Source organism: Globicephala melas, chromosome 6 (assembly GCF_963455315.2).
Source record: "Globicephala melas chromosome 6, mGloMel1.2, whole genome shotgun sequence".
NCBI classification, from domain to species: domain Eukaryota; kingdom Metazoa; phylum Chordata; class Mammalia; order Artiodactyla; family Delphinidae; genus Globicephala; species Globicephala melas.
Window position 1 is genome coordinate 27,618,941 of NC_083319.1, and position 16,158 is coordinate 27,635,098.

At 44.5% G+C, this 16,158-nt stretch overlaps 2 protein-coding genes across 4 annotated transcripts in view; both read right to left on the minus strand.

The window, feature by feature from the left end:
• Positions 1-2,070: 2,070 nt before the first annotated feature.
• TAL2 (TAL bHLH transcription factor 2) overlaps positions 2,071-16,158 on the minus strand; it is a 38,051-nt gene continuing 23,963 nt past the window's right edge. Inside the window, exon 3 of one of the 3 annotated variants that reach the window (XM_060300675.2) lies at positions 2,071-5,122. In XM_060300675.2, coding sequence (XP_060156658.1) covers positions 4,795-5,122 — 328 coding nt within the window. In that variant the 3' untranslated portion in view covers positions 2,071-4,794. Of the gene's footprint in view, positions 5,274-16,158 lie in introns of all 3 variants that reach the window. The other 2 variants (XM_030859124.2, XM_060300674.1) reach the window with 2 other exon arrangements.
• FKTN (fukutin) overlaps positions 5,116-16,158 on the minus strand; it is a 102,664-nt gene continuing 91,621 nt past the window's right edge. Inside the window, exon 12 of the transcript XR_011377528.1 lies at positions 5,116-5,146. The gene's annotated coding sequence lies outside the window, so the exon portion shown is untranslated. The remainder of the gene's footprint in view (positions 5,147-16,158) is intronic.

Here is a 16,158-nt window from a genome sequence, read left to right on the forward strand (position 1 = left end):
GCTTGCCTCATTCGACTACCCCCTTGAGCTCTGGAAATTAAATTCTTAGAGTAAACATTATTTGGTAGATTACAAATCTAACTAAGGTTTATGTAAAAATCTAGTGCTTTTTAAAATCTAGATTAAAAATCTTTTAAACCTAGTGATTTTTAATGCTAATGATAGGTCATTAGCAATAAAGAGAAAATAGAACAGAAATTTCCCTGTTTATAGTAAACTCCAATAGTCATAGAAGGGAGGGTGTGTTTAGGAGCCCATGCCCTGGCTTCTTATAATCCTGAACCACACTCTCCCCTTGGCATTCCTTCCTAACACCTGCCACTTTAAATCCCCCACTTTGCATTGCCATTAAGCTTTTAGAGTCCCTCCTTATCTTTGACCTTTTTATTTAAGGATATGACTTTTAGCTAACCTTTGGCCTGCAGGTCAGCAGTTAAGCTGTCCATTCTCTTGACCCCTTTCATCCTTTGGCCTTTTAAGGACAAAGCCTGTGGTGCGTAACTTATACATATTTGGGTCATCTCAAGCCATTCTTAGCTGGTGAAACCTCATCAGGCAGGTGCTGCAAGAGACTTGGTGAATGGATATTTTGAGAAACAAACTTTTAAGAAGAGCTTTAGGGATAGACACATACACACTACTATATATAAAATAAATAACTGATGAAGACCTACTGTATAGCACAGGAAACTCTCTACTCAATGCTCTGTAATGGCCCAGATGGGAAAAGAATCTAAAAAAGAGTGGATATATGTATACGTATAACTGATTCACTTTGCTGTACACCTGAAACTAACACAACATTGTAAATCAACTATACTCCAATAAAAATTAAAAAAAAAAAAAGAAGAGCTTTAGACTTGGGATTTCTCACGAAAATTCAGCCTGTTCAAGTTGCATTTCAGTGTCGTCTTTCAGGGGAGGCTAGAGGAGTATTCTTAATGGAGCTAGTCTCGGTATAGTTTTCTCATTTTAAAAGTGAGGTCACTGGCAAGGCTGTTGTGAAGACTCAATGTTATAAACTGTCACTGCCCTCAAGGAGATCTTAACTTGTTGCTGGGGACAGAATATGCACAAGATGTATATAACACAGGGGAGAGGAAGTAAGGGTCTTGAAGCATATAAGAGGATTCTACAAAAGGAGAAATTAGACTGAGTCGTGGAAATCTAGGAGGACTTCATGTAAGGTGGTGTTTAAGATGAGTCAAGCTTCCTGAAGGAGTGGTATTTAAGATCAGTCATGAAGGATTTTAGCAAGTGGAATTTAGTGCAAGCAGATGGACTCACAAGAGGAAAGTCAGAGGTATTAGAGTGTGGCCTGTTGGACCACCAAGTGAAGTGGTTTCATTAGCAGGTATAAAATACTTAGGCAATTGTGGAAAGTAAAGGGAATAGTACATTGAGCCAGGCTGCAGAGGGCTTGGTTTGCTGGGGTATGGCATCTGTCTCAGTCTGGTGGACAAGACACTAAAGGCTTGATAGCAGGGGACGACCTGACCATAGCTGTGATTTGAGAAGGACAGTTAGGAAGCTGTGTGAAAAATGAAGTGAAGGGAGGGACTAATTAAGGGATGCTAGATATTTTTTTTTAATAAATGTATTTATTTTTGGCTGTGTTGGGTCTTCATTGCTGTGCGCGGGCTTTCTCTAGTTGCAGTGAGTGGGGGCTACTCTCCGTTGCAGTGTGCAGGCTTCTCACTGTGGTGGCTTCTCTTGTTGCGGTGCACAGGCTTCAGTAGTTGTGGCACGTGGACTCAGTAGTTGTGGCTTGTGGGCTCTAGAGCTCAGGCTCAGTAGTTGTGGTGCACAGGCTTAGTTGCTCCGCGGCACGTGGGATCCTCCCGGGCCAGGGCTCGAACCCGTGTCCCTTGCATTGGCAGGCAGATTCTTAACCACTGCACCACCAGGGAAGCCCTAGATTTTTTTTTTAGACTCAAGATAACAGGGGGAGTGGGGTTCAAAGGATGGACAGAATGGGTGGATGTGCTTAGTAAATTTGTGAAATACTTTCTAAAGAAAAAAAAAACAATTTCTTTTCTTAAATAATTTATTTTCAATAAGTTAATAGTTAAATAGCAATTTAGAATCAATGATTACAAACTCACAAAACACATCACCAAATAAAATCTTTGGTTGGTACCTCTAATCACATTCTACAAAGCACAATAATTCAATTAAAAGGCATATGAAGATCACTGAACACTATTGAAAAGAGATGAGTCTAATAATGAGGTGCTTGGCCATTTTCAATCCTAAAATCCTTAGTGGCTGTACAGAGCTGTAGACAGGCTGGACGTGCTGGCTCAGAAGATCTCACACTATGTCCTGGGTGGCACTAACTGTCCATGTGACCTCTGGAAAGTTACTTCAAAACCCTCTGGACTGTTTTCTCCTCTGTAAAAGGAGGAGTAGAATTCGCCAATCTAATGATCTGTATAAATAAATGGGCCTGTTTATACTTGGCTTCCGGAAGTTTCCAGTGGTGCCCATAGCGGAACAAACACTTGTTTTCAAGTAACAGAGTAGCATAAATGATATAATATGTCTAAAGTTTTCTTTTGGGTGCAAATGGCCCATAAAGAGATGTACCATCAGTGAACTAGAATTCATTTGAACCATAAATTCTTACTACTGCAATCACCAAGCCGTAAGTACAGGACACCAAGGAAGGCTGTGGAGTGATTTTAGAATTAGCTTCCAGTCTCACAGATACCTTGGCAAGGTTTTGGTCCATATAACTACAATTCCTTTTAACAGTCACTTTAACCTAACACAACTTGATAGGCCAAAATCCAACTTGCAAAAGAAATCATTTAAGAGATGAATTACATTAAGTAATATTTTAAATGTTTATTCATTTATTGTAGGAATTTCCTATAGGGTTTCTTTAAATAACTGTTCCCTCATTTAGTTTAACGATACTCAATCTCCTCACGACTTTTTGGCGGTACTCGGTTACTTTTCAGTGGAAAGGCCTTCTGTGCACAACAGACATGGCCCCAGCAGCAGAGAAGTGCACTCATTCTGAGAAGAGCAGTAAAATCCCGTGTTCAGGCAAAGAGGTCTTCTCTGCCTTCCTCAGCAACATGAGGCTAATATAAAAATGCTGTCAAAAGTGTTACTTTGAGTTAATGCCAGATGAGAGAATAAGCAATATTACTCAATTGACAAACTGTCATTAAAGCTTTGAGATGTACTATCACCTGGTAGTTTGGGGACAAATGTAAGTCCACATAAGCTCATGAGAAAGAAATGCAAATTCAGGGGAAATCCCCTGGTCTCTGTGCTTATGTGTTTCCCAGGACTATTCTGGGTCTGTGGGGACATTTACTGAATGCAGTTTAAAGAAAGGATCTACACGGAAAATGCATTGTTTCTGATAAACGCGTTGTTCTACAAGCGTCAACGCTGTGTAGAGTTTACATTATGACCTTGCTATTTTGGGAGAATGAGATTTTGAGGGCGCCTCATCCAGATTTCTTCTAAGCACCAAACCAAAGAGGCTCATTTCAGCCTTTCATAAATCAAATACCTTCTTTCTAGAGTGGCAGAAAATTTAAATTCCTCTACTGTGTATACATGATCTCAAATCCATCTATTTCCTGCCTGTAGTTCAGATGGTTTTAAAACCAATGCACCACCAAGAACTCTGGGGAAATGAAATGTCCCATAGACAATCAAATGACATTATTTGTATTCTGGGCTCAACTATGGGATCCCTTTTTGAATCTAAGCATCATCAGGGTGGCACAAGGGGGTGAGTTCTGCCAGATCCACGCTGTTTCACTCATTGTGGGTACCGCCTCTCCCAGTGTAGACTGAGCTAATGCTCCATAGCAGGGAAAACAAATCACATGTTCATGAATTCATTAAAGTCTGGTATCAACATTCCTATTGTCTACATCTTTTGTTAAGCTCTCTATTAAATGGTAATATTTAGATTTTCATCATTATATTTGAATTTTACAGGTCTTAAGTCAGCAGAAACTCAGGCTAAATTAAAAGTTTTGATACCTGACATGGGAAACTAAGGGGTTAGAAAACCTATTTTAGCTAGCTGGTTTTCATAAGAAAACTATGAACTCTCGTAAATTATCAGGTCCTTTCCTCTCACAGGTATAATCCACCATTTGGCTTTAGAGATAACATATACATACACAGCCCTGTGCAAGTGACACCTCACATGTCCATAGAGATAAAGGATGCAGAGCTCTTCCACAGGTATCTGCTGCCTTCCTGTGGTCCTCACATGTCAGGAGGGTCTTTTCTTCACAGATGTTCCTGCAAGTCTCCAGGCTGGTTTCTGCAAGGGCTATCTTTTCATTTGTCTTACATTGTTCACCCTTGATCAAATATGCCTCATTTTTCAAAACAAACTTTAAAATATGTTCAGAGGGAAGCATTTGCTACTCAACCATCTGAGATCCATTTTGAGAAAACTTTCTTATAACTGAAAACATACGGAGTAAAACAGTGATTTTCAAACCAGTTTTTAACCTAAGGGTCTTTTTTTTTTTTTTTCAAACAACATCTTATGCAGAACCCAGATTTATAACATAGACAGAGACAGGCTGATCTGACTGAAGCCCTGGGGGTGGGGGGTGACAGACGCCCAAGCCACGTTCCTCATGGTCCCTTTCAGCATCCTGAAGCCGACCCTGAGCCACCTCCTATGAAGCTTAAATTCATGCCTCACAAATTATTCATCAGGTTGCTCTGGAACATGCAAAAGGCTGTCGACAGCTAGTTACTTCTGAACCAGTGCTGCCTGGGGTGACGACAGCCAGAGCCCCACTACGGAATGTGGTGGCTTGGGCCGGATGATGGAACCTGGTAATCACCAAGGAGAGTCCTGTCCGGCAGGTGGGGTCCTTGGGGGAAGAGGCCCAGAATATTTCCCGGAGCAGCCACTCCCGTTTGCTGTAGGCTTTGCTCCCCCAAGACCTTCACCAGGAAGTTGATGTACCTCATCGCCAGGCGAAGCGTTTCGTTTTTGCTCAGCTTCTTGTCGGGAGGGTGAGTGGGGATGAGCTTCCTCAGCTTAGCAAAGGCACTGTTGACGTTCTGCTGCCTCCACCGCTCCCTGGTGTTTGTGAAGATCTTTCTGGTCATGTTGGAGCTCCTGAGACGAGAAAAAGAAAGGGCCCTGAGGGCCAATACCTTGTCAGAGGCCTGCTGGGTAGCACATGTCCTGCCAGGAACTTGAGATGTTAGTCTTCTCCACTCAGATCTTAGGAAATGCATTGCCTCATTTCCAGGTGCTTTGAATCTTCCTTTGACAAGGGAAGAAAACATGGCAGAAGAAAGGGCAGGATAAGAACACCTTCCTTAAGCGTTTCTCTCCCTGGGTGTTTTGAAGCCTCCAGTTAAAATGTGGTTTTATCTTAATACCCCTATTACTACTGTTATAACCAACTCTTCCTAATTGTTCAGAATCAGGCACAGTGTAGGATTGAGTACGTGTGTGAATAAAACATATATTTGCTAATAGAGAGTTGAATATAGATTCTTTAAAAAGGTGGGTGCTGAGATCTAGGCTTCATTAACGAGATAATATTTGGAGTGAAGAAGGTGACAGCACAACTCTCCTCTTAGCTGGCCGACCTCATCTGCAGGATTGGGCCCGCTGTGTAAGAGCTAAAATATCTAAACTGGACCACATTTAGAGGGGGATGAACAGGATGATGAAGAGCCTTGAAACCCAGCTGCGTGAGGAGCAGAAGTGGGGTTGTTTAGCGTGACAAAAGAAGAAAAGGGGCGGGGGGGGGGGTGACGATTTGGCGTGGATGCTGTGGAAGATATCCAGGCTCTCCAAGGTTGAATTTGGATGACCTTTCCGACCCTGGGAGAGGTGATTATTATCGCATATTGCCAATTCTTAATTGTGCCCTTTTTAACATTTAGAGGCATAGGCCCCTTTGTTCAGGTGGCTTGGATTAACCTACGTTAATGGGAACCTTTATGACGCATCAGCAAACGAGCCAAAGCCCAGCACCCAACGTTTGGTGCTCTCGGTTTATGGTCAGTTTGCCGCCTGCTCCAGTCTCAGCAACCTGGGCAGAGGGCCCCTTCCTGTGCCCACAAAGAGTAGTAAATATTCCTAACTCCACACCTTCACACATGCCATCTTTCTGTCCCTTGAATTCCCTCCTTGCTGTCTTCTTGCCTATTTCTACACATTCTTTAAAGAGCAGATCCAATCCTCCTTTTCATTCCTATAAAGGCTTCCAGGCCATCCCAGAGCCCCCCATGCCCACAGCCACTGGTGGAAGACAAAGGCTATTAGGAGAATGAAATAAGTTAATATTTGTAAATCACTGTAACAGTGCCTGACACATAGTAATGGCTATAAAAGTGTTGGGGAATAAATACAACAAAATAATAAATATATTTATAAAGAAAAATGACTTGTGAGGTACTGAATATTCCTGGGGGTGACCCCTTGTTTTCCTGTAACCAAGCCTCTACTGTAATCTCTTGGCTCTTGCTGCCTTTGTTGCTTTATTTTAACCCTTCCTGTAGACCTGTTCTGTTCCATGGGTTTGTGGACATGGTAGGACTGGGTACTGGTGCTCAAGGAGCTTATTGGATGGTCTGGTGGAGGAGGCAGCACATACATAAACACTTAAAAATCACAGCAGAAGGTCCCACACACCAAGGGCCAAGTCCAGAGCTACACTTGCTGACTAGAGAAAGGTGTAAAAGAACCATGTCAAGACCAAAATGATTGGGTCAATGCCATTGAACTTTTCCCTAAGTTCTACCTTTTTTCTATTTCTTTTTTTGAATTTTATTTTATGTATGTTTTTATACAGCAGGTTCTTATTAGTTATCTATTTTATACATATTAGTGGATATATGTCAATCCCAATCTCCTAGTTTTATTTGGGCTTTCCTGAGGATATGAGTTTGTAGGTAAACATCCCGAATATCTGAGAAAAGTTATACAAAGCGCCATGTAGAATGTCAGGCACTTGGTAGGTGCCGCTCAAAGTGCCAGTTTCCTTCCACACCTGTTGTTTGTGTTAACAGCCCACGTTGCAGGAAGGAGTTGGAGGGTTAAAAACTGGCACATATGGTACAAAAGGGTAGGCTGTGATGCAGACCTGTTAAAATGGCAGTCAACCCAACAGGGAGCTCTAGGGCAAAGAGTGACTGTAGAGGAGACCCCACTGGGCAGAAATCACCAGATCCTGGCAGCGCTGCCACGCTCACTCATAGGCTGGGGGCTGCCGGAAGAACGGAGGCCCCTCCTGAGGGCACTGCCACTGAAGGCTGTCAGCTAACTGCACTCCCTGCAGCTGAACTGCAAGTTTTTTCTTGAAGTGAGATCCAAGCAGCGCACCCCTGTGTGATCTCCGCGTGTACCCAATGCTGAGAACACTGCTCTACTCTCCAAACAGGAGTTCTGAGACCTAGCAAAACTATGTTTGAGAAGGAAGCAGTATCTAAGGGATTAAGAGGTACAAACTATTATGTATAAAATAAGCTACAAGGATATATGCCCCCCAGGACATTTCCCCATGCAGGTCCTTGATGCCTTTCCTGCTTCTGCCTGGGTTGGAGAGGCCAGTGCTGTGCTGAGAAGCCAGTGGTGAGCAGAATCATAGCGGCTCAAGTTCACCGGCTGGCCTCAGGCTCCCTCCATCAGCCACTTAAGTCTATTTCCTCTCTCTGTGGAGACACTCCTAGTTGGACCCATGATCCAAGACAGTCACATGCACTCTAAGCTTTACTATCAACACTTACTGACTCTACGTGCCAGACACTGTGCTCACTGCTGGACACTGAGGAGCCCACTGCCCTGTGACACAGAGAGGGAAGCACAGGGGCTCTAGGAGCAGAGAAACAGCACCGAACTCAGGCATTCTAGGGGGCTTTCAAACTGAACGGAGTGATCCCCAAGGCCTCTTTCTATGCTGAAATGCCACAATGCCCTGCCCTTGCCTTTTATCTACCTAAGTTATTTCTAAATAACCTAGCCTTTGGATCTACAATGAAAATATGAGCTTTGTCAGACCTGTATCCAACTATACCTAAAATATGAAGGTTTGAACCTAAATCAAGGGGATTTAAAAAACTATGCAGTTTTGCTCACACCAAGGCTGGTTGCTTTGCAGCCAGGACTGTGGAAGCAAAGTCACTTTTAAGCTTCTCTTGTCAAAAGAGGCTTTAGCTCATTCACTAGTCCCATGGGGGGTCTTTTTCAAGCTGGGAAGAAAAGATTAGGCAGGATAAACTAACTGGTGTTCTCTTCTGAGAGGGCTCCATCCTATTGTGAGAAGCAGACAGAGGAAATGGGGAGAAGAGAAGGCTTCTGAAACGTAGCCTTGCCATCCTAGGACATGCTTAATAATTACTTGTTGACTTATCCTCAAGTGTGTTACTCTCCTTCTCCACAGGGGGAAATAGAAATCAGTGATTTAACAAGCTGGAAAAACTCAAAGTAGAGGTCACTGGAAAATTGCTAAGGACTTAATAAATCAAAGGAAAGTGGCATTTAGTGTTTTTCCTGTTGCAAGGAGTGATGGCTGCTAATCTTGATTCAGAGTAATTTAAGAACTGAAAAAGTACCCCAGATGCCACAGAATCAGAGAACATCTGACAGATGTTGAAACAGGCGTGAAGTTTTTTTGTCCCAAGTCACACATCCCTGTGTGGCAGAGCCTGTGTCCCAAGCCTGAGTATTTATGCATCTATGTCACCACTGACTCCTGCTGAGTCAGGGTCCATAACCTTTTTTGTGCCATGGACCTTTTTGGCAGTCTGGGGAAGCCTAGGGACGGATTTCATCTCAGAACAATGATTTCAAATACATGAAGGAAAAAGCCTTTGGTTCCCTTCTCAGAATAAGAGTTTTAAATGTATGAATTAAAATAGACACATAAAATAACCAATTATACTTCATAGGTATTAAAATAATTCTAAAAAGCAAGACAGTAATACCTGTGCTTCACTCTTAACACATTAAACAGATTTGTTACCATCATTTCTAAGTAGTGATACTTAAATGATTTTTTCAGAAGATCTGCAACATGAGTTGAAAGTATGATTTTTATTGGTGACAAAGTCATCAGCACGACTAGTGCCAAAGTAGTTTTTACTCACATTCATAAATAAAGGAAATGCTAAATTTAAACTAAAGGTCAGTAGACATAAAGATGTAATTTTTTCCCACCTAAATATATAGAACGCCTGAATTCTATCCATACACCCGAGTGGGTGTGTGTCATGGGCCCCAGACTAAGAATGCCTGGACAGGAGGAATGTCACGGTAAACTGAATAGGAATATAGGTGTGCACAAACTTCTACTTATACTGTCACCACAGAAGGTAACAGGTTACTGGAGAAAAGAACAATTATGCCCCCAGAAAAGGTGCTGCTTTTTCGTGTGGGTGTTTCCTGGACACAGAGCCCAGGTCAGCTAGAAAGGTTGCAGCACAGAAGTACAGCTAACATTTCTATGGTGGCCTGTCCCAGGCATTCAGACTCACACTGCTCTTTTTTCATAAAACTTTAAATTTCTCTTTCTGGCCTTTGGTCCTGTGTATTTGTCTCTTTCATCTTTCTTTTAAAAGTAAGCGGAAACACTGTCCAGAAAGAGGGCAGTGAAGTGTGGTTTATACAAGTTCGTTAGGGGAAGGTGCCTAACCTCCAACACTAGGCACAGCTTTGCCTTTTGAAGTTACTATAGAAATAACACATGATAACTTTAGAAAAAAAAATTCAAGCAGTACACAAGTGATAAAGCAAAAAATAAAAGACCATCCTTATCCATCTACCTATTCAAACTCATTCCCCAGCAGTAGCCAGTTTGGTGTGTGTATATATAATATATGTGTGTGTGTGTGTATATATATATATATATATATATACACACACACACACATATATTTTATATAAAATATATGTATCCTTTAAAAATCAGAATACATACTATTATGCAATTACTTTTCTCAGTAGACAACTCTTCTAAATAAGTACATCTGCTATGAATGCGGGTCTTTGGGTGCGCTCCCGGCGCACTGGGAGCGCCACCTGTTCCAAAACGCACTCAACACCCGCGCCTCGCCGCCCACCCCGCCCAACCTGCTGCCCTTGACCGCTTCATTCCCGGCTTTTCCCTTTTTCTTTGTATAACTTTTGCTCCCCTTCGCCGGCAGCGCCTGCCTTGCGATGAAGTTCAGGCGTCCGGGAAAGCATCTCAGCTAAAGTTTCGCACCTGCCAGGTGTCCAGGAGTCGCTCATCCCGACGCAGAAGCTGCCTAAGCGGCCCTCGGAGACACATCAAGGGGTGCCCGGGCATCGGACACCAAGGCGCAGCAGCCCCGCCAACACGCGCTAGAGGACCCGCCAGGCTCCCCCGGAGCCGCACCACCGCCCCTGCTCCGCGAAAAGCTCCCAGGTTCTCTCACCGAGTCGCCTTGGTGGCTGCCACCAAGTCAACTCCACACCCCTGCCCTCCGCAGCGAGTGCGGCTCGGACTCGGGGAGCTGCGCCGGAGACCCGCTGGCCCACCAGCTCCGGCAGTGCCCACGTCCCTCTCGGAGTCCACGCACCTCCTCTCCAAGATCGAGGAGCCCGCGCGCGCCGTAGCTGTCGCCCTCGCCTGGGCGCCGCGCCTCCGCTACCGCCTTTATAGGACACCGCCCTTTGTCTCGGGGACCCAGGGGGCCCCTTTCTGACCCGGACTCCGCAGGTCCCTCCCTCCCCCCTCCCCCCGCGGCGCGCCCGCTTCCCAGGACCAGCCTCCCTGTGTTCCAGAAACGGAGCAGAGGCGGAAGGAGAACCCTGCTTTGCCTAAGGCTTGGGGACGGGAGGGGTCGTGCCACCTACCCGGCCACGGCGAAGCCGGGCGTGTGACGTACCCACCCTCTTCCACGTCTACAAACCTCGGAAAGTCCATGCCACGTGGTTAACTCATCAGATGTCAATCATTTAAGGCCCAGTAAGTCTCCAACTGTAGTTCAAGAACCACTTGCTTCAGAATCATGGGTGAGGGGAGGCAGATCTCAATATCCACAACCCAGACCACCAGATCAGGTTTTCTGGGGATGGGGTCCGAAATCTGCGTTTTTACTAAGTATCCCAGCAGATGAAGATGCACAAAGAAATTTAACAATCACTGCACCGGACAGATCCCCAGATTTATTCATCCCAGCTTCCAGAGTGCCCCGGGGACTTGGTATTTCAGGGCCTCCTCATTGGTCTTCCTGATTCTGTACTTTCCTCTTTCCGTCCATTCTCCAACATCACCCAGAATGATCCTATGAAAACCCAAGTCAGGTTCCTGTCACTTCTCACTCAAAGCCTTCCCCTGGCTCCCCATTTCACTCAGAGTTAAGCTGAAGTCTTAACAATGGCTCCCAGATTTTACCAGACCCCGTGTGTTCCTTCTCTCCTTGGGGTGTACTCAGCTCTGGAACACTCCAGGCACCCTCCTGCCTCAGGGCCTTTGCACTGTCTGTTTCTACGGCCTGAAACACTCTTCCCCCTCAAGTTATCCAAATAATTCCTTCCCTCACCTCCTTTCATTCATTCAGAAATTATTATTGAGTGTCTGCTATGGGCCAGTGCCTGTTACAGGCACTGGGGATACAACTTCAAACAAAACAGACACAAATTCTGCCCTCAAGGAGCTGACATTCTTCAGGTCTTTGCTCAAATGTCACCTTCTCCATGAGGATTCTCTGACCACAGTATCTAAAATTGCACGTTCACATACACAGGACTCTCCATGCTCCTGCCCTGCTTTATTCTTCTCCTTAGCACTCACCCCCATTTAGTAATATTTTACCCATTTATCTCGTCTGTCTCCTCCTCAAACCCAGTGAACAGGCATTCTTCAAATGTTGGTTGATAAATGAATGGGTAAGTAACAAAATTCTAGGCATCACACTCTCTGAAGGTACCAGCATAGGATTTGGCACAATAAATTCACAAATGCATTAAAGCTTAGTGGATAAGAGCAAAGGACTCTGGATTTGCATTACCCAGGTTGAAATCCCTGATGTACCCAGTTATGTGACCCTAGGTAAATCATGTAATTCTCCCTACCTCAATTTCCTCATCTGTAAAATTTAGCACTGTACCTAGTACACAGTCAGACTACTATAAATTTTACTGTGGTAAATTGTATTATTGTTACAACTACTGGCTCCCTTCCTTGTGAGAGGATTATATAACCCCTCCCATTGTCATGTGACTGGCAATGCCTCCATGTAGGTGAACGGAGAGCAATTCCTCACTCCCTTCCAGGCTTGGCCATGTGACTTGCATCAGCCAATGGAATGTGAGCAAACTTGACATGGTGGTGACAGAACAGAAGCTCTAACAGCCAAATGTAAAATAGATAGCTATTGGGAAGCAGCCGCAGCCGCATAGCACAGGGAGATCAGCTCGGTGCTTTGTGGCCACCTAGAGGGGTGGGATAGGGAGGGTGGGAGGGAGGGAGATGCAAGAGGGAGGGGATATGGGGATATATGTATACATAGAGCTGATTCACTTTGTTATACAGCAGAAACTAATACAACATTGTAAAGCAATTATACTCTAATAAAGATGTTTAAAAAAAAAGAGTGATTGCTGGTTGGGCTTAGACATGAGAAAGTAATGTCTGGGGTTGCTTTCTCAGCCTGGAAGCCATAAAGCAAACCCATAGGCAACCACAGCCTTCACATCACAGGAGTGAGGAATAAATCTTTGCTGTTGTAAGCCACTGAGATTTGGGGGTTGTCTGTCCCCCTCCTCAAAATAAATGCATACAGTTCTTATTATAAATAAAAAAGTTGTTGCATAAACTGCTAGTTCTCAGAGGGCAGGAGGAAAGTGAAGAAAATTCTGTATCTGCCTTTAAGGAGTTCACAGTCTTTGGGAGGAAGAGGACATGACAAAAATGACTAAATACAAGACAGACAGTCCTGAGTGCCAGAGAGTATGAAATTGGAGTTAAGGAGGCAAAGATTCTAGCTGGAGGATCAGCAATTGCTTGTGGGAGGGATGCCATTTAAACTAGGCCTTGAGGCAGGGCTGCCTCTGACATATGTGGGGCTCAGGACAAGGGTACAAATGGAGACTCCTGACCCATCCACATTCCCATTCTTTTCCCACCCCCTTCTCTGTGAAGGGTCTTGTGTATATGACGTGGAATCCCAGCCCACACGGACCTAAGGAAGAGCCCTGTGAAGGTTCTGAAAATAGACTCAGGGCCATTTGAGCAGAAATGCAGGGGTTCTGGATATACAGAGTGTGGTATAAATTCAGGGGTCCCTGATACCCTGGGTGTGGTCTAGAATGTGGGAAATGGGCACCTGGTGGGCATTGGAGGAGGACCAGAGCAGGTCCATCTAAAGCACAGAGTCCAAGGCAGGGTCCCCGATCACCTGGGTGCAAAAGTGGGAAATGCTGGATAGGAACTACACACGTATGAGTGGAGGAGAGGGCAGTCCATATGAAGGCAGCTGTGTGCCTTGAACATGGGAGTGATGTGTTTTGATTTACAGTTACAAGCCTCATTCTGGTGGCAGTCAGCGGATGGATTAGAGGGCGGGTTGGAGAGAATGAATGGGTCAATTATGCATAGGCACAAAAGGGGCCTTTGGGAACATACTCTAATATTTGCAGTGAGCAGCCCTGATTTGTCCTTTCTGCCGTCTGTCTCTGTGTGCCACTGAGGGGAACTGCTGCCTCATGGTGCCTCATGGCGCCCAGGTCTCCCACCCGACCTGTTGTACCTCAATCCTGATAGAGGGCATGTTGGAATTTAAACCAAGAACCTACATTACCCTTCCTCTCGGCCAAAAGCCTGCGAGGTAATATATTCTTAATGGCACGTTCTACAGTTGTAAAAAAGAAGTGTAGCAACTAGGAAGCAAGACTGGAAATGTGTGAGGCTAAGTTAAGCAACAGTAAGTGTAAAATAGGACCTGTGTACAAGCGGACGAGGACTGAGAGACAGGACGAGGGGAAAGATGAGGACTGTGGAGAAGGGAGCACAGATGTGTTGGCACAGTGCAACCGGGGTTGACATTTGTTTTCTCCTCTGAAGTTCCTTCCATGTTACTGTTGGTTTTATAATTTCTGAAATGGGGGAAGCCGTCTTGGTGCAGCACGACATTTGTTTTCTCCTCTGAAGTTTCTTCCATGTTACTGTTGGTTTTATAATTTCTGAAATGGGGGAAGCCGTCTTGGTGCAGCACTCCACTGGCAGTGATGCTTCAGCATGATGGGCCCTCTCCCATCCTGTCTCCCAGTGTGGAGAGTTTAGGGGCGAGGTCTTGCAGGGGAAGGGGGTTGAAGTAGGAATTTACATAATCCGATTATTGGGGGATTAGGTTTGGGCAGCTAAACGCCTCTGTGTGCTTGAGCTAAAACCCTTACTATTCATGGCTCTCACCGCCCCCTGGAGAGACTGCACCTGCGGGCTCCTGGGGAGGGATGAGAGGGTTGGGGAGAGAAGAGCAGGTCCCTAGGAGGGCTGGGGCATTGTCAGCCTCTCTGGTTCTGCTGTCTTAATTGATCTGTCTGGATTAGCCTGTGAATGCTGGATCTCTAGTCCTGTGTGCTGGGGCTGTTAGCTTCAGAAAAGACGAACCTGAGGTTTTCAGAAGGGACTCCTGTGAGCCCAGGTGGTTGTGGACCAAAGTCATTTTGGCTGGAGGTCAAGCGTCAGCTCCAACCAGTCTTAAAACTCCCTTCTTCCCTGCTCATTCTCAACCCCCCTCCCAATCCCCAATTCTGCATATCCAGGCCCCAAAGCAACCATCTGTTTCTCCATCTATCCAGTCATACATTCAGCCCCCCTTCCATCCATCTATTGTTAAGCTTCCATCAATTTGTTCATCACATGAATTAGCTGGTTCTTGATAGTTAATAAAATTTACTAGTAAATCCTAGATAGATTTTGTTCCTTCAAGTGTGCTACCCTGCAAGTCAACTTTGGTATTTTGACATATGAACTTTGACATTTTCACATTCATTAATAAAGTGTTATATACAGTTACTCAAAGTGAGACAGGCTGGGACCTGGGCCCCTTTGCTGCAGTGCTGCAATGCTTGCACCTGGGCACACCTCTCCTCCAGCAGCAAAATACAAAGAAACTGTCTGGGACTAAAAATAACTGTGTGCATGCGCAGTTGGGACAAATTCTGGACAAAAGATACAAAGAGACCAAAAAACCCAACTGCCACTTTTGAAGAGCCTGGAGCAAAAGCAGGGTAGTGCTCATGCCCTCTGCACACTAATATGTATAAAATAGATAAATAATGAGAATCTGCTGTATAGCACAGGGAACTCCACTTTGCTGTACAGTAGAAACTAACACAATGTTGTAAAACAACTATACCTCAATAATAAATAAATAAATTTAAAAAATAATAAAAAAAAATAAAGAAAACCCCACCACCTAAGGGGTGGGCAAAGCACCTAAGCCACCCCAGCCACCCCTCCGGCGAGACCCCTGGACACACCCCTGTCCTCGCCCCATATAAGGAACAAGCTCACCGCCCCCTCAGGGAGCAAGCAAACAAAGGAACCTGTGGTTTGTTCTCGCTTCCGGTTGCTGCAACAGGGGCCCCAGTAAAGCCTTGCCTGAATTCCTTCTATGGCCTCTAGTCAATTTTCATTGATTGGGGAAGGCCAAGAACCCTGGTCGGTAACAAATGCTTTCAAAAATATCTCTGTATTTACATTATCAACTTTCTCATTCCTCATGTTATGTGTCTAGGACTTCTCTCTCCTTTATTAGCTTGCAGAGCTTGTCCATTTTATTTTTCTCTTAAAAAACTACCTCTGTGGTTCACTATTTTTCTGATTTTCTAATGTATTAATTTCTACTATATCTTTATTTATTTATTTATTTTGACTTTCTAAGTTTCATCTTTTTTAATTGAGGTAACTGGTTTATAACACTATATAAGTTTCCTGTGTACAACATTCTATTTCAACTTCTGTATACACTACAGCGTGCTTACCACCGAAAGTTTAGTTTCTATCGTCACCATAGAGTTGACCCCCTTTTAGCTATTTCGCCCCCTCCCCTTCCCCTCTGGTAACCACTATTCCATTTTCTTCATCTAAGTTTTAGTTTTTGCTTGTTTAATATTTCACATATGAGTGAAATCATACTGTATTTGTCTTTCTCTGTCTGACTTATTTC